Here is a 20293-nt window from a genome sequence, read left to right as displayed (position 1 = left end):
GCTTGCAATCAAGCTCACATCGTACCAGGACAGTTTGGGAGCAGCCTCTCCACAATTCCCTGCACCCTCGTGTGACCTAGATAGTCGAAGATGTTGTGAGTGCGCCGGTGCATCCTTGAATAGCAGTCCATGACCTTGGGCTTTCGCTGAGTAAGGACCATGTGAGAGGAGCGCGGCGCGCTCCCGTCGGCCTGGCTGAGAAAAGGCGCATCCTCCCTTTTTTCATTGCAGTCACGTCTCCTTGCACAGATTTGAGATGAGGCACAAAGGGATGTGAATGTATCCTGTCAATATTATGTCAGCAGATTAGTGTTAGCCAACAGGAGGATGAAGCCTCACATCGTATTTTGCGTATCCCTCCAAATTTAACCCTTCGGGGGGGGGGTTTCTCCGCTATTCTCCACAACCTGCGATGCCTACATCGGACCGAGCGACTGCACCTCGTTGAGATCAAGAACCAGGCGCACCTTCAGAACCCTTTGATGATTCTTCATCAGACCACCTTTGCGTAACGAGTGAAACCACAGATTTTTTGGGGGGTGCTGGGTGGGGAAGGCGTGGGGAAATCGGATGTGTTTGCAGAAACCATCAGATCTGTTAGTGAATTAGATGATGCTTTCCATCCATCAACAATGATGCTCTGGATTGAGAGCGGACAAACGGCGTAGAAAGGTGGCGGACAATGTCCAGCTCAGCTCAGCGGGTATTGAGGCACCTGTGATCCTGGTTCTGGATGCGGCGCAGAGAGACACCTACCCGGGTGTCACCGTCAGCTCTGGATGCTGCGCCGAAGGATGGCATACACCGACCCGTCGTCGGGCAAAGATATACTCGGCAGTAGATCCCTGTGTTTCATATTTATTTGCGCATTTGGACTCGTCACGCTTTTACAACAGATTCTTTATGGGAAAAACTACATCAAGAGGTAAGTATTGATCTCCTCCTCCAATTAGAATCTCGCTTGTAATGCAAGGATAAAATAATCAGCTCTAAAAAAAAAAAGCATGCTTTCATAGTCATTTTCATACTAGTGAATAGTTTAGTAATGATAGACATAATATGCATGATAAAATAAAGAAAATTACTCATTCTAAATGCAAGTGTTTTGAATTGAACTACACATTGAGAAGCAGGGGTAAACAAGCATTAGATGGCCTATTAGAACAATAGCAACTAACCATCCATCTTTTTTTTCCCAGCAGCATAGAATTTATTTTTTGGTGTTTTCTGAATATTAAGCATCATGAATCATACCATAAACAGCGCTTCAGCTGTATATGGTAATGTTTTCCCTTTGTTTTTGTTTCTTTTTGTTTCTTTTTTTTTTTCCCCAAAAGCCTTTATTTTTCTGTTTCAGCCTTCTTGACTGGTCATAGCCTACATCTTTTAGAGGCATCCGATTCCGACAGTGTAAAAATGAAAGCTACTACGACGGCTGCAGATAGCAGCATGTTAAAAAGATGATGTGTATTTCTCTTTGGTCCACACACTGCAGAGCTGTGTCTTTTGCAGCTTTGCAAGATAATGTGAGGAGTCCTCTTTCACGCCCCTTTTATTTATTTATTTTTTCTTTTAAAACCCATTCTACGAGCTATCTTTCCCAAACTCTCAGGAGGTTTCACGCTTTCTGAAAGAATCAGCGTGAGATGAGCAGATGCAGAGAAGCTGGGATGTTAGATCTCTATGCCATTTGCAAAAAAAAAAAAAAAAACAACTCACAAGGAACACCCATTTCTCAGTTCAAGAACAGGACATCTAAATACTTTTCTTCTTGCAGAGAGAGCACATATATGCTTCCTTCAACGCAAACATACATGTGCTGCAGGATGAGCTAAGCCCACCCCTCTCTGTCACCCTGCTGGGCCCAGTCTGATAAAACTCAGTTTGGATTCATGCATCCTGACTCCTCCCAAGAGAGATCCATGAATTCAGAGCCGATGCTCACGCACCTCTCTCCGTCTGTGCCCCCCTCCCCACCAACCACCAAGCCCACCCCTGACTTTACTCCTTGCTTTTTCCACCAAGCCCATATGGGAAAGAGGCGGGAACGAGCTTCACAACGGATTCCAGTGGGATCAGCGGCAGCCATTTTGCTACAGTCTGTCAGCACAAGTGGGGAGACGGTGGGGGAGAGACTGCGAAAGGGTGTGATGAAATGAATGTGATTGCATGAGTGTGCGAAATGCGGAGCGAGGGAGACAAAAGAGAAGCTGCCATCTTAACAGTGTAAACAACAAGGAAGTCTTCCACATGGGTCTGACCACACCCAGCTTCCTCGCCACCTAAACTCAGGCTTCACAAAGAGGATGTCAAATAATCCTGCAAACTGGGCATGTATGCATGCGACACAGAAAGCAATTGGGTGCCTGCAATGAATATCTCAGATGTGTTGTTGCTCTTTGTGCACATCAATCCCAGAGATTTCAAAAGGGCTACTCGGTAACTATACGAGGTCAACCATTAAAGTCAGAGCTGAGGCGTGAACATTGTTACACTCAATAAATCTGGCCCTGTAGTTTCTGCAGCGCTGTGTCCCCATGAATCAGCTCTCCGCCTGCATTCCCCAACATCAGGTTATGAGGAAAGACGGACTGTGAAAACAGCAGAGCTACAGGTAGCTTATTTTGATCCCTGCGAGTGACATACTTCTGCAAAGGAAGACAGTGGTGACATCTAAAAATACTCTGTCAGGAGGATTAGAGCAAACGCCACAGGTTGGGAAGAGGCCGGTGTGAAACCGTCCAAACACGACGAGTGGGTGTAAGCAGATTTGACTGCTTCTAGAGATGATCCATTTTAAAGAGTTTATTGTGTCAGAATTCATTCAGTCTATTCTGTCTGAAAGAAGAGTTTGTGGTTAGAAATGTGAGTCGGACTATCGGCTAAAAACTTTCAGCTTCAGTGAATATAAAACAACAAGCATTGGGGTGGATAAGTTTGAATTTATTGTAGGTTGTCTTAAATTAACTGAAAGTCATTCATAAAAGCTTAAATATATAAATACATCTATTTGGATTAATGTCAAAGTGCAGCTCTTTTTAGGAATGAACGCAGCTTATTGATTCATACGCAGATGTTTTATCATCATTGGAGATGCTGCAATTTTGTTCTCACTTGACCAAATCTTTCTCCGAGACTTTTGGGTTGTTTTTACATTCAGCTCCAAATTTTAGTCACCCTTGAAGAGCTTTGGAGTAGGATATGTTTGGTTTAAAAAATGTGTGTGGTTGGGGTGCATGCAACAAATATCAGTGAGGGTGTATGTCTACGGTGGAGCTTGTTAATATAATTAGAGACAATCTAAAATAAATTCAAAGTTGTGCACCCATTTCTTGTTTTTAAAAATCCTTAAAGTTGTTCGCTGGATAAGCAGTCCACCCTGAAAAGGAAGGATCCAAATCTAGTTCAACACCCCAAATGTTTTTGGAATCTAATTTTACTATGCCACAATGGCTACAAAACTAACAAAAACATTGAATCTTTATATTTCAAGAAAGGGGTCTACTGAATTTGTGGCCCTGTTTCTTGCGAAACGAAACATTTAATTATACAGCCAATAAATAATTAAGATTTTGTCTGACTCTGTTTTGATGTATTGCCCAGGCAGAATGTGTGCTGTGGTAAGACGCCGCATTCTGTCTTGACTCGTTTGTAAGGTGATATAGACCAGCTGCAGCAAAGAAAGAGACTATGTGCAAACAGAGGGTACATGCATGACTGTTTGGGGTTTGAAACATTTGGGACCACTTGAGCAGTTTTGTTGTTTCTCTTGTTGACCTCAGTCCCCACTGCATGAAACTGGAGTTATCCTTAATCTTTTGGTTGCGATTCTCTTGAAAGTTACTGCACCTCAACACTCTCCCAAGGTTTATTCTGGATGATCACAATGCCAGAATTGTGCCGTTTGGGGCTTTACAATAAGAAATTAAAACTCAAGCTAGGAAGGAATTGAATCAATGTTAGCAGATGTTTATTTATAGGGAACATTCATCAAGCAGGTTTAAAGTCCTTCAGAATCTCAGTTTCTTTGCCTGCAGGCTCCTCGGGGTGGAATCAGAGGATGACAAGTGGACAGATCTGTGCTTGTTTGTCTCTTGACACTTGGATTACTGTCTGAACTGAGCACATAATTAAGTGAGCGGCAGCAGATAAATGGTCTAGTCCCCACTTAGATGGGATCTGGTCCAGCTCCCATTGTGGTAAACAGGGTAAATAAAGTTCTCCTCATCGTTGGATTCAAGACATTAGACTAAGAGATTTATGTAATCAACTTTCAGTAGGCAGGCTTTAGGGGCCTTAATCGTTCTGCTTTGATTAGCTTATGCTCCATTTTATGCACGTTTCCCTTCCTGGCCCCCCCCCCCATCAAAAACTCCTCTGATTTGAGGATTTTCACTCCTACCGCTGCTTCGCAGAGTGGGACGGAGATGCTGGAGAGGCACTCAGCGAGGCTAAAAGCGCCTGCAGAATGGCATTGACACAAGTCCCCCGTGATGAACGCTCGCTCACATAATGCATCCAGAGAGGCTCTTAGGGTTCACTCTCCCCCTCTGAAATTAGCTCAGCGCCCACGGGGCACTCACAGAAATGACTCACATGTACACTTGCGTGACTGTCAGTCGCATATTAAAAGTTTTACACCCCGTCGTGCTTGGATAGGTGGAATGTGTTTGTTCAAAAATACTGGGTTTCAACTAGAATATCTCCCTAAAATCTAATACTTTTAAACTAGAAACCAAATTTTTAGTCACAAAAAAATATATAAAAAATTAGCACCAATAGTTAAACTGATGTTCTCTTTACATCCTCTTTACAAGTAACAAGCTTTACAAGTAACATAAAGATGCCAATTTAGACCACATTCACATGTGGTCTAAATTGGCATCTTTATGTTGTTGGCTTTAAATTGGCAAGGGACTTGGCAAATCTGTTGGCATCAGTCCCTCAGATGCAATTTGACATTAGCAGTAACTTGAAGCTGATTATTGTTTCTCGCTTTAAAGCTCATTGCCTTTTAGTACATCAGCCTACGAGTCTAACCCTCCTGCAAGTCCACGTTGAACAGCAAAGTGTCTAAGTCTCTCTCAGATTTAGGGAAACAGCCCAGCAGAGCATGAACTAACTACTCAAATCGTGGTGTCGTCAGCAAAAAGTATCATTTTAAACCATGTTTGGTGTCATACTCTGTTTTCTTAAACCTGTGCATAACTGAGGGTGTGAATGTTCAATTTTGAGATTCATGAGTGGATACATGGAGTGGGTTGTCTGTTTGTGTGTGTGTGTGTGTGTGTGTGTGTGTGTGTGTGTGTGTGTGTGTTTGTCTGTATGTATGTACGTATGTATGTATGCACAGAACAAGGACTAAATAAATACCAAATAAACTGACTGATTTTTTTACTAGTGCACAACAGTTTAGCCGAGTCAAAGGGGACGAGACCGGAAATTGGACCGGCCCCGTTAATTTCTTCGATGACGGATCTCTGAAGCCTGCCAGAAATGGAAGGAAAAGGTACCTTTCCATCCTGACTAACTACACAATATCTCTATTAAAAAAATAAAAAATAAAAAGAATGAGTATGTGTGTGTGAGAAAGAGAAAGATAGAACTGATTATAGAGACGACCCAGGCCAGCATGTGTGGACTGGGAGATGCCCGTGAGTCTCCTCAGAGACTGTAGCAAGAGCACAAGAATCATCAGCAGCAGCACATTTTTTTTCTTACTTTTGTTGAAAATCTGCAGGTTGAGGAAGTTGGCAGGGGGTGGTGATGGTACAGGACAACATTTAACTCTAACTTGACCTGTCTGCATGTTGACAGATGTTTCCGTCAGAATATTCAGCCAGATTCACAGATCTCCGTAATAGTCACACCCTGCCTAGCTGATATTAAGAAGAAAAAAAAACGCTCTCAAAGGTAGGCCTGTTTGAAGGCATTTTCTAGTCTTTTTTTTCACAGAAACCCAAGAATGCTTCTTTCTTTGTCATTAGTTTGAAAGGTATAAACTCTCATATTTTTCAGTGGTGGTTGCACTTAAGATTTGCTCTTGCATGCCGTCTAACCCCGTCGACCACCCACCTCCCTCTCTCTCCCCCAAACCTCCTTCCACCCTCCGACGCTGGCTGAGCCACCGTCTCCTGTTGATGTTCTGGCTTCTCCTTGTCCCTTTGTGTCCCCATCCAGCACCCATCTCCAAATGCCTCCTCCTTCCCCCAAACCTGTGTGTCATGTGTTTCTGCACAGCTTTCTGTGTGTATGCCATGTAACGTATAGCGTGGACACTCTGCTCCTTCTATCTCCCCTTCTCACATCTGCATTGTCTCTCTCTGCGACCTGGACTTACTCCCTCCTATTATACTTTCCTGCTGTTACAAGAAGACAGGAAGTCCCTCCCACCCCCTTCCACCCCTTTCAAATCTCCAAGTCTTCATAACTGTTGTCAATATCTGAGGTAAAATGCTGGATTGGTCAGTCCTAGACGCCTTACGAGATGACATCAAGTTAATTACTTGATGTCTTGCTTTTAGACATGAACGGAGCACACTTGCAAAGGTTTCCATCATCTTAGCTAAAACAAAACAACCAAAAGAAATTGATAGCTGGGTTTACTACGTCAAGTCTGTTACACATACCCCGAATAACCTCAGAAATACACTGCATCATCAGGTGGATGTAGACAACCAGTTTTATCACTCCTTTTTTGTTCAGCTCCATCCCAGCATCTTGTTCCTTTTATGCATCACTTTCGTTGTATTGCTTGTTGTATTTTGTTTGTTTCATATCCTTTAAATCGCTCAACTCAATTACTTCCAAAGGCACAGGTAATATGTTTACTTTTCCATCTATCAAAATCCATTGTCCCATTTAGTATTTAACAAATGCCATCATTTATTTGAACAAACTGACGTTGTTGCTGCTAAATCCCGCCTATCCCCAACTGCTTTGCATGTAGTAACAGCATATAGTAATTGATCATTGTAAAATGCATTCTGTGCATTGACTTATGAAGGGAACATTTCCTATGAAATGATTCAAATCTTATACTAACCTTTTATTTTTGGTTCATGATTAATAACCATTAGCAAGCCTTGGCTTATTTTTTCTTCTGCCTTTACATTATATTTATGTCTCTGTCTAATATCAGTGCAGCTTTTTAATTTATTGGAACTGTTTTGAATATGCATGCAAGTTGAAAGAAACCAATCAAATTTTATTCTTAGCCTTGTTTTTAAGAATAAGCAGGTCAGTCTCGTAATTATTTTGGATACTAGAGGCTTAGCAATTCTCCAAGGAATAAAATTGTCTGCAGGCATTTTGTATATTGACAATTTGGTTGTGGAAACAAGTTTTCTTATTGGAAATAAAGGACATTAAAATAGTTTATTTTAACCCTGCGACTACCGACCAACCCACGCTGCCTCCAAAACATGCACAACACTCAAACTAACAATATATTTCAACACATTTGAGAAATTAATACATGCAATACCGCTTAACATTGTAAAGTGAAATAATGACACAGCCAATATCAAAGATAATGATTATAGATTAAGTGGGACACCCACAGGAATTGGCATGATGGAAGAAATTTTATTAATTTATTGATTTATTTGGTAGGAGAAAACCCTCCTATAATCAAATCAAATCAAATCAAATTTTATTTGTATAGCACATTTCATCAGCAAGGCATTTCAAAGTGCTTTACATCATTAAACACAAAAACACAGAGTCATGCAACATTGTCTACTATGACTTGACTGAAGTCTTCCTGGAGAGCTTTCTATCACAGAGTGCATTTTGCACTGCACCCGTAATCTAAAGCCACAACCACAAATTTTGACATCACTGGCTTTCCATATAGTACCATTCATGAAAGCACTGGATCTCTGTCCCCAGGCTTGCAATAAAAAATGCAGACACTTACTTCTGCATGCACATTAACACCCCTGGAAAGTTCCATCATGTTATTATGCAAAAACTTTTTTGGGTGTTAGAAGTTATGAACTTTCAGCACCTTTTTCATATCTCTGGAAGACAGCGCCTCTTCTCCACTGGTGGCTTTATTGCAGGTGTTGCAGATTACTGAGAAAAAAAACAAAACTAAACAACAAAAACGGTAAAAGACAACGCGTGCATGTAGTTTCACCATATAGGGCCCATATTGGTGAGACCAAGCCAGTATGCAATTTGTATGCAGTGGAAATGTTTGTACAGGGCATGCATGCTTTCATTTGTATTTAGAAAAAAGAAAAGTTTAGATGTGTTCTTATTTTTAGTGTATTTTAGACAAAATATGTGGAATTGTACAGATGGCAAAAATAGGCACAATAAGGTCCTTCAAAATTGTAGGATAAAAAAAAATCTGTAACACTGCCAGACTTTAAAGATAATGAATAATCAAGCTGATTTAAGAGTACAGAATAGACATGTAGGAAAACAATTACAAATTGAAATAATTGCTTGACATGCAACACACTTTAGAGACTTTAGCAAGATGCAGTTTAGAAATTTTTATTTATTTTTTCAGGAAAAATTTCTATTAGCTGAATAAAAATGCCAAAAGCACACTAAACACAGTAGAGACGGTTCATACCTCCTCCTGTTTCCCCTCTCTGATTCCAGACACAGTCATATAATTTCAGGCTGACTTATACTGATCACATATTCAAAAATACTCAGCCTGTTGATTTTTAATTAAATCAGTTTGAAGTCCACAACTAAGCTAAATTATTCAGATTTTTAATGCATAAAAAGTATGAAAATTTTTTTGTTGCAAATGTTCTGGTTATTGTAAGCATCTCAGTGCAGTGATTTATGTATTTCTGAAGTAATTTGCCAGCTTATAGTGTTTCATATTATGATCCCTTGTTTGCATGACCAGTTGTTTCTGTGTATATGTCTCCATTGGTGTAAAATCATGAATTATAGTTAAAATTCCCTCTTATTTTCAGTGTTAGTTACTGTGTATTGTGATTTAAAAAAAAAAAAAACACACACAAACACTCATGCTCATATTCACCAGACATTACAGTGTAACCATTCCCCCATTTTAACCTGATAAGCTTGAATCAACACCTTTTTCTTTTCAAATGCTCTTTTATATGAGGAAAAAAACACATTAGAACCCCAAAATACCAGTTTAACGCCGTGCTAGTGTCATTATACCTAGTTTGACAAGTGAAAATATAAGAGGTTTAATATTTCCTATCGCATTGGTTTAGTCTAAGATGTTACAGAATCTGGTGCAAGTGTCCATTAACCAGAATACTCCTGTCCTGTTTGTGATGCAAAAAAAATCAGTTGCATCACTTCTCTCATTATTTCATCCCAAAGTGCTACCTGTACTCTTATATTTCATAAGCTCAAACCGTAGACATGCTGTGGCAAGTAATAGAGTGTTTATTTTACTGCTCATTTGTGCACATTGTAGCTAACTAAAACAGTTTGCCATCAAGCTGTTGATTCTCTTGTGTGTCAGCTGCTGCGGGCAGAGGATGACTGTGTTTATCCCTCCAGGTATCTGGAAAATTATGACGGCTCTTTTGAATTCAACTCCACGGCTTGCAGGGAGCTCAGACAGGAGATTATGGATGTCAAAGTCCTGACGATGTGAGTGTTTGTTCATGACGACGCCGATGTTCACACTGGACTATTATCACTCATCTGCCAGGAAGGTTTACAGTGACTGGCCTTGATTGTAAAGATGTTGATTTGACTGTAGAATTGTGCATGGCTACTTCCTAACTATTTAAGATCAATACAGATCTGCCTTATTGTATGTTTGCCTTTTTTCACCTTCTGAAGAGAAGCAAAACGCAATAAAACTCACTGTTATGTTAGGCTTTTATACAAGTATTACCAGGAATTTCAGTAAGTGGGGATTGTACTTTGAATGTGCTTGGTGTGAGAAATGAAATGCAACAAAGGTCTTAGTTTGATCCCTGAGCTGAGGAAAGGAATGGATTAAAAGATATATGCTGAGACAGTGAATGAAAAACATAACTGTGTCCCAACTTTTGGATTATTGATAGCAATGACCCCAAGCATAGTGTGCTGAGCCTTCAGAATTACTTCTGTGAAATTGTGAAGTTGTCGCTAAATTAATTTTTTCTAGGCCATGCCAATCAGATTTGGTGTGTCTTGTGTTCACTTTTATTGTTATGTTTTTATATACTATCATTTGCTAATGAGACAAAATACTGCAACAACTCAGAAGGAGCTCTTTCTTGCAAGTATTTCCCTATAATAAATGGAAATAGTTGGAGATGAAAAATAAACCCAGAAGTGTTTGCGTTTACACTTCCAAACATTTTGAGCTTTCTAGCTTTAAAGTAAGCGGATGAATTGCCCTTTTAATTTGTGACTCACCACCAGTCACTCAGCTCTGCAGAGGCCTTGTAACGAGTCATTCATTGGATTCTGGTGTATTGGAAAAAAGGATGCATCTACAAGTTGTCGGATGGTAGCTCTCGAGGACCAAACTAGCTCACCCCTGCTCTCCAGGATGCTATAAATAACATTTACATAATGCATTTGTTCATTGCTCATTCAGGTTCAATGCACATCTTAATGAGCCCGAGGTGCCAATAGCAATCTCAGCAGTTTCTTCTCTCTAAAATGAATAGGATTATTATCCACTGACATTTGATGCCAGGCTGTCAAAAGTTTTATCATAGTTATTCTGACTAAAGGCCTTTTCAGCTTCCCTGCTTTCATTCTTATAACGACATGAGTCAGATTCTTCGATAATCACAACAAAGAGGGTGCCTGGAAAAAAAATTGTCTGAAATAGTTTTATCAGTGGCAAATTACCAAGGCAGATTTTTTTTTTTTCCTCTTTGTTTGGGTATTGTCATTTTTAGACTCCCATGCTTAATTGTTGAATATAAACAACCTGCTCCTAAATCTGTGATTTTTGTCCACCAGGGTTAAAACCTCAGAGCTGTTTGAAAGATGGCGAAACCTACAAATCTGCAAGTGGGAGCAAAACAAAGAGGAGGCCAGCAACTTTAAGTAAGCGTCATTCATTTGAGTATTTCGGGATTTTGTTCAGCACAACATGGGTTGTTTTGATAATGTCTTTAAACATTTTCTACTGTTACTTCGAAATAAGATCAGAAAAAAGTATTCAGCTATTTGTGAGCTCTGAACGAGGAAATTGTAGACAAAAAAAATGCTAATAAAGCACACAGGCTATTCTGCTTTTATACCTCCATTCCATCATTGCATATGTGGTTTTATTTTGAAAGCTGCATGAAGATACATGGTTAAAGAAAACAATGTGCCAAAATTGGAAAAATAGTGAAAACACTTTTCATTTCTTCACTTGGAGTCCTGCATAAAGCATTTTTAAATGCAACAATGTGCATGGAAAGACGAAGCACAGTCATCATAGCTGATGTATGTTTACTGATTTCATGTTTTTCCATCCTAAGGATGTCTCTGTCCCGCTGCTGTAACGCTCCATCCTTTTTGTTCACCACCAAGAGAAACACTCCTTCAGGCTCTAAGCTAAGGTATGAGGTGGACACCAGCGGCATCCTTCCCATTACCACGGAGATTTTCAAGATGTTCCCAGATGTGAGTTCATGTTCTCTTCAAGTAGTTTTTGTACCATATGAGATCTTTATTATTATTATTATTATTATTAATGAAGCTCTTCTATTGTGATTTTTCTGAAATCTAGGATATGCCATTTTCCAAATCCCAGTTCAAAAAATGTGCTGTCATTGGAAATGGTGGCATCATCAAGAACAGCAAATGCGGAAAGGAAATCGATTCAGCCGATTTTGTTTTCAGGTACGCCGGAAATTATGTTTTGGTCTTTTGTTATTTCAGACAGATTAAGATGATTAGCTAGAAACATTTCTGGAGAGATTGAAATAAATTGTTTTACAGGCTAGTATCCTTTTAATCAATCCTTGTTTTCATATGAAAAAAAAAAAAAAATCAAAGTATCCTGAACCATATGCTCTAACTCAAGCTATTTAGTCATCCTGTCATTTTTACCCTGGGTATGTTTTAAAAAAACATAAATATAATGCACAATTTTCATGATTTTAAACCTGCTTACCTTCTATATTAGTTTATTACACCATTTGAACTTGACTGGACATCAGAACAAGACGCCATCAGAGTGAAAATTATATATTTTGATTAGAATTTCTCTTGGTATTTCACATCCTAAAATTTCAGTTCCAGAGAAAGGAAAACATCAGGAAACATCAGTACTGTACAGCTCTTATGAATTCAAAATAATAATAATAAAAAGATAGAAACCAAAAAGGAAATTCTTTATTTCCCCTCTGTCTCTTACAGATGCAATGTTCCCCCCATCAATGAGAAATACTCAGCAGACGTGGGCACCAAGACAGACCTGGTGACCATAAATCCAAGTATTATTACAGAGAGGTACTGTGAATATTTATGCTAGAAAGACATTAAAGATTTTTTTTATTTTTTTTACAACCACCAATGTCAATGTATTTCTATTGGGATTTTATAGAATATATTTTTAATTGCATGCAATTATAAGTCTGAAGTCGAACACTGCATTGATTTAAACTTTACTTATCGATATCTTTACTTATTAACTTTACTTATCAATGAAAAGGGAAACATACAAGTATGTTTGTTTTTTTAGCATTACAAGGAGAATATTGATCATAGAAGCAGCTAAGAGCCTCATGGTTTCTTTACATCATTGGTGTTAAACTGCAGTCTTGCAGCTTTTAGATGCGACCCTTCCCCTACACGCTTGGATTATATGACTTCCTCACTAGCATGCACAGAGCTCTGCTAATGAGCTAATATTGGAGCCAGCTGTGCTGAAAAGTTGCCGACCCTTGATTCGTATTCGAGACCTCTACTGAGCACATTTTTGCCTCAAAATTATTTTCGACTCTGTGTTGGTTGTTAAAACTTTGTTCACAAAATGTGAAAAAGTTCAAATTGCCTAAAAGCACCTTTGCAGTGCATTGTTTATATTCTTAGCATCCTTTTTTTTTTTTCCTGTTGGATTTCCTGTCCAGATTTCAGAAGCTGGAGAAATGGCGGCGGCCATTTTACGAAGTCCTCCAGAACTACGAGAACTCATCAGTGGTGTTACCTGCCTTTTACAACACCCGCAACACTGACGTGTCTTTCCGAGTCAAGTACATGCTGGACGATTTCGACTCCCAGAGAGGCGTGTTCTTCTTCCACCCGCAGTATCTCCTGAGCGTGCAGCGTTTCTGGGCGGTGCAGGGCGTCCGGGCCAAGCGCCTGAGCAGCGGCCTGATGCTCGTGACGGCCGCCATGGAGCTCTGCGAGGAGGTGCACCTCTACGGTTTCTGGGCGTTCCCCATGAATCCAGCCGGCATCTTTATTACTCACCACTACTACGACAACGTGAAGCCACGGCCAGGCTTCCACGCTATGCCTCATGAAATTTTTAACTTCATCCACATGCACACGCGAGGGATCATCCATGTACATACGGGGCGCTGCACATGATCTTTTTTTTCTTTTCTTTCTGGTTTTTAAATTAATGTGTTTTGTTTTTGTTAGGATTATGCACTTGGCAATTGGAGTGCACACTTATTTGCTCCGATTAGTTCAACGGTGTGGTGAAGATTTGCTCGCTAGAACACGTTTCTCTTTTTAAAGAGCCTCTGCAGCTGTCATGTCACTGTGGCGATCTCCGAGTCTCTGTCCATAGGATGCTCATGTTCAATATAAAAAGTGATCTTCATAATAGTGTTGTTTCTGTGAAGTTTTTGAAGTGGCCCCGCTGTACAGAGGTGTTGTTTTCTACCGGGTTGCACAGGTGTTTGAGCTGAAAAGGGGCTCCAGTGGGAGTGGCTTCATGCCCCGTCTTTTAACTTTCTCTTGGACAGTCCGTGGGTGTGGCAGCTTAACGTTTGTCAAACAAGCCTATATTAGACTATACAGCAGTAACATCTTCTTGTCTACTTTTGTAACCTCTTTCCTATTCAGCTGTGTGAGTACTTTCAGACTCAGCTAAAAAGGCCTGTTTTCACTGGCCTAGTTGCTCTCTAAGAAAAGAAAAACACCCCCTTACCCCCAGTATTTAAGATGAGACACCAATGTGTTTAATTATTTTTTGGTTTGGGGCAAGAACTTTTACAAAACGAAGCAGCGTGCTGCTACACAACAACCCAGCTGTCAATCTTGTCTTAAGCCATTTTTGCCTTATAGAATATCAAATCCCTCTGGACAATGTGCAACACACCCGCGTGTCCGGCTTATGTACAAATACCTTACAGTGGAATTAAATGTTGGTTTGGCTCTTGAATGAAAGGAAATGTAAGGCTTGATGTAACAAAAAAACAAAAAAAAAACGTATGTGCCCTTTCTGGCTCATGTTCTGCTGGAAAACGTTCTCTGTAAGTTGCATTCATTGCCATGAAATGCTCTGCATGAATTTACTCTATACTTGGCTTTGTGTGCGCCTGCTTTAACGATCACTGGAATATGTTTACACGTAAGCCTCTTCACAGTGCATTGGGAGCTGAAGACAGGAAACACAGAAAGACCAAGTCGGCTGTAGAATATAGTAATAACTGATTAGTGGTGCAAGAATGATGACGGTTGCTGCCCCTGTTTGTTGTAGCACAAAACAATTTCATTTAATGTTATTTTATCTTACTTTGAACTGCATAGATTTGATTGCATTTGTAAAAAAAAAAAAAAAAAAATCACACATTTCACTACTGGAAAGCTGTGCTGATTCACACTGGATCTTTTTTTGTACTTTTTAAAGATTAGACAAACGTAAATTATTATTTTTGCTTCTCTATTTATGCTCAGCTACAACTTGTTAGTTTATTTTGAGTTTCAACATGTTTATAATTTTCATAGGTTCTTTATGTGCTTAATTCCCACAGATGGCATCAAATATAGACGCCAAAAAAAAGTCTGACAACAATAAGGGATTGACTCAAGACTGGGGGGAAAAAAAGGTTACGTTTTGGAAGGAGGTGTATGTTGGTCTATGCGGTACTTCTTAACTCTTGATCATTCTTTATATTGAGTGTTTGTAAATAAACCTGTTTCGAATTTCTCAAATGGCTATTAGTGAATGTGTGTGTGAGTTGCCATTCAAAATGACTTAACTGTTTCTAGTTTATAGTGTGCCGAGGGTTCACATGTTCTTTAGCACTTAATCTTTCTACATGTAAAATGTGTTGTCTTGTTATCTTGGTCAAAGAATGAAGCCCATAGATTCAAGGATGTTCAGGATGTTTATTTTTCTATATTTCTATTTTATTCTTTCCCCTTCGAAGTTATGCTTGTGTTAGTTTGTCATAAAATCCCAATGAAATGGATGTCATTTTGGGGGTTTTAAAATGAAAAAAAGGAAATGTGATAAAGAAGATAGATAATTTGTTGAAGGGACAAAAAAAATAAATTTAACTTGTTATTGAGAAATTATAGATATAATTATCTGCTAGATATAAGAGAATTACACCTTAAGGTAGGACTCTGCAACTCCAGTCCTCGAGTGCCACTGTCCTGCAACTTTTGGATGCATCCCTGCTCCAACACACCTGAATCAATGGGCTGAATTACCTAGTTGGCATGTCGACAAGTTTTACAAAGGCCTGGTTATTAACCATTCATTTGATTCAGGTGTGCTGGACCTGGAGGGCATCCAAAGAACAGTGGAACATGAGGGCTGGAGTTGCAAAGCCGTTTTTAAGATCGTCCTAACAAAAAAAAAGTAAATAGCCTTTTTTCAGAAATATATACAACTCAGTAGAATACAGATACATGCAAGATCTATCAAAAATATAGAAAGATACAATAAGTGTGGATCAATCAACGTAATGGAACAATAAAAAAAAACAGATGAAAAATAAGAATGTTGTGTAAAAGTTGAAATGACTCTGTAGAATCTAAGATGTTTTGGTTTAAGACAAGTTAAAAAAAACAACTCTGGGAAGTTATAGGTACGTTTTTACACATAGTAGTTTAATACAGTAATGCAATCTTACCAATCACCCACTTGCTTTGTCCATCCATCTTCTTTACACCCTTGTCCCTTAGTGGGATCGGGAGGGTTACTGGTGCCTATCTCCAGCTATCGTTCCGGGCGAGAGGCGGGGTTGACCCTGGACAGGTCGCCAGTCTGTCGCAGGGCAACACAGAGACAGACAACCATGCGCACACACACACTCACACCTAGGGGCAATTTGGAGAGGCCAATTAACCTGATAGTCATGTTTTTGGACTGTGGGAGGAAACCGGAGTACCCGGAGAAAACCCACCATGCACAGGGAGAACATGCAAACTCCATGTAGAAAAACCAGAGCCAGGAATCAAACCCAGAACCTTCTTGCTGCAAAAGCTCTACCAACTGCGCCACTGTGCTGCCCTTCCACTTGCTTTGTGTGTCAGGAATAACATGTTTGCTATGGGTTTTCCAGTGTAACTCATCTAAATGTTCTCATCTATTTATATAGTGAAATATAAGAAGACAGTAAACAAAATCAAAGTGAAAAATTTCCTGTCTGAGTTTTAATAGTTTCTGCACTAACAAAAAAAATAAAAATGTTTTAACAGTTTCACTGAACTGCACTGTTTGGTGTAGGTTTTTAAAAGCTTCAAAATACATCTCCGAAGGAACATCTTGGGTCCAAACTGTTTGTCAGCATGAAACTAAAAATAGGCATCATACTTGCTAAGCCGTGCTTTAAATTTTTGATAGGATGAAAGAGCATTCTGTCTCGGAGCGTAGGGGAGTGATTCTTCACCGAGGTAAATGAGGTCTGCTGTCTTCCACTTGGTAGGGTAATTTGATGTTGACAGATCAATATGACCATGCTCTGCCCTTCCCCTTGATGCTATAGTCCATCAGGTGTCAGATGGCAGCAATAAGACTAATGGGATGATATGGCTCATAGTCAGGGGCACATGTGGGTGCCAGCAGGATAGGAGTGCAATGAAGATATGTAGTTGTTTTTTTGTTGTTGTTTTTTTTACCATCGTGAAACATTAAATAGGACGTTGTTTTTTTTCTGTTTATAGAAAATATGACCTTACATTTTCAGTGTTGGATTTATTAACACTTTTTCTTGCCCAAAATAGATAAAAACACTGATGACTATTGTCTCAGATTTTCTTTATTTTCCATAATTTTGCTACATTTTTTTACTATCAATATTAGAACAGTTCAAGGTTTAGCAAGCACACTGATTAATAAACAGTCCACTGAACTCAGGCTGCATGTTATTTAACTAAAGACAATCCAGTCCAGTTGAGATTAAGCTCCATATAACTAAAATATTAGATTTAATTTGTGAGCTCAGTCAGATTGATTTTTTTTTTCAAGACAGTTTCTTTCTCTAAAGTTACACATGCAACTCTTAAAAGAGAAAAAAACTAATTGCTACTGAATATAAACCAAGATAGTAATTTTCAGCCTGTTGTAACGATCATTCACTCAGATTTAGCTTCTCTATGCAAGAACAAAGAGAGGTAGTTACAAAGAAGTGTGTATACATGTGTGTGTGTGTGTGTGTGTGTGTGTGTTTGTGTGTGTCCGCAGGTAAAAGCGAGACGCCCCCGGCTCGTAAAGCGATCCTGACACCATAAATAATGGAGGATGCCGTGGCAGAGAGGATAAGTTCTCTGGACAAGGCTCCTTTTTCACAGGGCTTTCTCCCTGTGGCTCACGTGATCGCTGAGGTGCCAGTAATTTTTCATGAGAGGTGTTTGTGTGGTTTATGTTCATATACCACCCAAGTAGCACACCATCAAGGGGGAGATTCCCCCGTTTCAGTGCCTGGAGACCAAACATCTTCAGCTTTACATCCCCGGCGTCCTGCAGATTTCACAGTTCCAGAATCTAACCGTAGCCAAGGGTCAAATGAATTGTCTTACACCATTAGAAACTCAAGGCAGCACTTACGAAACTAAAGGCCAGGGAAGTGGATGAATAAAAGATGCCGTCGAAACAGAAAAAATCCGCAGCTTCGGAAGAAACCGAAGAGGTTGATGACGAAGTGGAGGAAACGGAGCCAAATTTAAAGGAGAGTGGCCAGGGTTTGACCCATGGAGACGCCACGAAAAGAGGAAAGAGTCGGAGGAAACACAAGAGCACAGAACGCTCCAAGACCCAGGAGCCGCCAGAGAAAGAGAAGAGGGAGAAAGAAGGAGATAAGGTGAAAAAGAAGAAAAAGAAACCAAACGATGATGCCAAGGCTGAAGCTGATGCTGCGGTTTCAAGTAAGGATGCTGAGGGTGAGCAGAACAACAACGAGGCCACAAACAAACCCAAAAAGGACAAATCTGAGCGGCTTAAAGAGGAAGTGACTGAAGGGAAGAAGAGGCAGAAAAAGAAGTCGTCCGTAGAGAATCCAGAGGGAGAGGAGGAGATGGGGTCCAAGGACAAAAAGTCCAAAACTGGCAAGAAGAAGAAGAAGTCTCATGATGATGACGGTGAGGAGCCCTTGATCGAGGAAGACGAAGAAGAAGAGGAAGACACGAAGAAAAAGAAAAAGAAGGCCAAGAAGAGCTCCGGAGACAGCGATGATGATAAAAAGAAAAAAGGGAAGAAATACAAAAGCAAACAGGTGGACTACGCCTTGATCTACCAGAACGAGCTGCTCAACTACCACACAGACTCTTCAGATGGATATGAAGACGAGTACTACAAAAAGAAAGGTAAGGGTCACACAATGCCAAAAAAAAAAAAAAAGAAATCCCTGATATTCTTCTTTGGAACTGAATAAATCTGGCCTTGTTGAAGGTTCTTGCCAGCCACATTCAGCTCCAACCATTGTCCAGAAGGGGAATCCCCTCTGTGATTGTTCTGGATGAAAGCTCAGTTATGTTCCACATGAATGGAGCCAAACAGAGGAGCTGGGTGCTGTCCCAGTCGGAGGGACTGGGACTGGGGCCACTGAGGGTCAGAACAATATTCAGGAGGGAGCGTTGTATTCTGAACATATACGTTTAGTCGTAAATAGATTTTATTTCCAACACAGTCTAAGTATGTATTTCTTGAATCCGTGAGGTTATTTTAGAGTTTCAAAACTGAAAGTGATAAATGAGAAAATGGGAAGACGGTTCCCTCCACATTAATTGGCACCTCTGGTGAAGATGCCTTCAGGACTTGTGATGCGTAAACATTTAGATGACACATCTGTCTGGGAGTTTTTAATTAGTAATTCACAATTTCTTCTTCAGTTTTCACTATAATGTGGTCCATTTGCTCACTCTTCAGAAATGAGAGACAGAATAAAATGTACAGTGTGCAGTCACAACACAAATTAAAGTAATTTATTGGTACGATCAAATTTCATTAACTTTGACTTGCTGTAAAGTTTTTGAACACATTTTTACCTTAATGTGGAGCGTGCTCAAGCTATGTATCTTTGCTATCTGACTGGCTCGCCCAGGTGGCTTACACCCTGAGAAGTTTAACAAAGCTCAGTTTTACCAGGCCACCGTTCATCTGATTTTATCAGGTGTCTCCCTTTCTCTTTAATTGGATCTTAATAGCTCCGATTGCTGTTAATTAGGAATCCCTGTTCTTGTTGGATCAATCTCATCCTTCTGTTGCCAGCAGGTGATTTTTTGTTGTTGCTTTTTTTCCTTCTCTATTTCTTTTTTAACATCCTTCCTTACATCTATCTTGGCTTTGTTGTATTATTCATTAATCTACAGCATCCCTGGATAAGTATTTTACAGGAACCTGATCCCTCTGAGTGAAATAACTTCACCCTTACATAATGCAGGGTGAAGAAAATCCTACTTTTGAAGTTTCAGGTATAGGATTCCTATAAAGAACACAAAGGATTATTGCAACAACCAATTCTGACAAGTTTTCTTGGTATTGTTGCACCTGAACTCTTTCCTTGTGAAACCTTGTTGATTAGTCTTGAAAGAGCTATTTACATCTTAACCGTGTGTCGTACACGCTGACTGGCAGAGAAAGCTGGTGCCTATGCAGGATCACAGGGCATATGTGGAGCAGAGGGTATCTTGTCATAATGTGTGTGTGTGTTTTTTTAATTTTATTTTTATGCCATGATCTTTGGGATACACGAGAGCAGTGGTTCCCAAATTTTTTCTCCTGGGCCCCCCCATCGGTTTCCAAACATTTTCTGGGCCCCCACTATGGATTACAAATAGCTGTCTGGTTGAACGACGTGTGCATGTGTGTGTGTGTGTGTGTGTGTGGTGGGGGGCAGGGGGGAGAGAAGAGGATTCTTAGAGACTCCCTGTCTCTAACTTATTTTTTTTTTTTTTTTTTTGGGGGGGGGGGGGGTTTAATTTTTTTGGGGGG

At 39.9% G+C, this 20293-nt stretch overlaps 2 protein-coding genes and 1 long non-coding RNA gene across 5 annotated transcripts in view; 2 read left to right on the top strand and 1 right to left on the bottom strand.

The window, feature by feature from the left end:
- Positions 1 to 78: 78 nt before the first annotated feature.
- On the top strand, positions 79 to 13734 carry st8sia5 (ST8 alpha-N-acetyl-neuraminide alpha-2,8-sialyltransferase 5). Of its 3 annotated transcripts, XM_015058175.1 has the most exons (9): positions 79 to 925; positions 5402 to 5509; positions 5818 to 5913; positions 9514 to 9606; positions 10924 to 11010; positions 11433 to 11577; positions 11684 to 11796; positions 12316 to 12408; positions 13029 to 13734. In XM_015058175.1, the coding sequence occupies exons 1-9, from the start codon at positions 780 to 782 to the stop codon at positions 13489 to 13491; spliced, it is 1344 nt and encodes a 447-aa protein (XP_014913661.1). In that variant the 5' UTR covers positions 79 to 779; the 3' UTR covers positions 13492 to 13734. The 3 variants fall into 3 exon arrangements, with proteins under 3 accessions (XP_014913661.1, XP_014913663.1, XP_014913664.1); XM_015058177.1 differs by lacking the exon at positions 5818 to 5913 and having other exon boundaries at positions 81 to 925; XM_015058178.1 differs by lacking the exons at positions 5402 to 5509; positions 5818 to 5913 and having other exon boundaries at positions 81 to 925.
- LOC106963327 (uncharacterized) overlaps positions 1318 to 20293 on the bottom strand; it is a 22579-nt gene continuing 3603 nt past the window's right edge. The window contains exons 2-3 of the long non-coding RNA XR_001428172.1: positions 9071 to 9078; positions 1318 to 2875 (exon numbers count right to left, since the gene is read on the bottom strand). This is a non-coding gene — a long non-coding RNA (uncharacterized LOC106963327). The remainder of the gene's footprint in view (positions 2876 to 9070; positions 9079 to 20293) is intronic.
- The window catches only part of loxhd1a (lipoxygenase homology PLAT domains 1a), a 31391-nt gene continuing 28822 nt past the window's right edge, over positions 17725 to 20293 (top strand). Inside the window, exon 1 of the mRNA XM_015058179.1 lies at positions 17725 to 18666. Within this exon, the coding sequence (XP_014913665.1) occupies positions 17946 to 18666 (721 nt within the window). The 5' untranslated portion in view covers positions 17725 to 17945. The remainder of the gene's footprint in view (positions 18667 to 20293) is intronic.

The sequence above is a fragment of the Poecilia latipinna genome, unplaced genomic scaffold (genome assembly GCF_001443285.1).
Source record: "Poecilia latipinna isolate Pla-1442-1.1 unplaced genomic scaffold, P_latipinna-1.0 Scaffold1521, whole genome shotgun sequence".
NCBI lineage: Eukaryota > Metazoa > Chordata > Actinopteri > Cyprinodontiformes > Poeciliidae > Poecilia > Poecilia latipinna.
The sequence above is the reverse complement of the archived record's forward strand: the minus strand, read 5'-3'. Positions and strand labels throughout refer to the sequence as shown.

Coding starts and splice junctions, on each gene's coding strand:
- st8sia5 (XM_015058175.1), top strand. CDS start 780: ATGCTGCGCCGAAGGATGGCATACACCGACCCGTCGTCGGGCAAAGAT. Junction 5,510..5,817: donor GCCAGAAATGGAAGGAAAAG/GTACCTTTCCAT, acceptor GCATGTTGACAG/ATGTTTCCGTCAGAATATTC. Junction 11,011..11,432: donor GAGGAGGCCAGCAACTTTAA/GTAAGCGTCATT, acceptor TTCCATCCTAAG/GATGTCTCTGTCCCGCTGCT.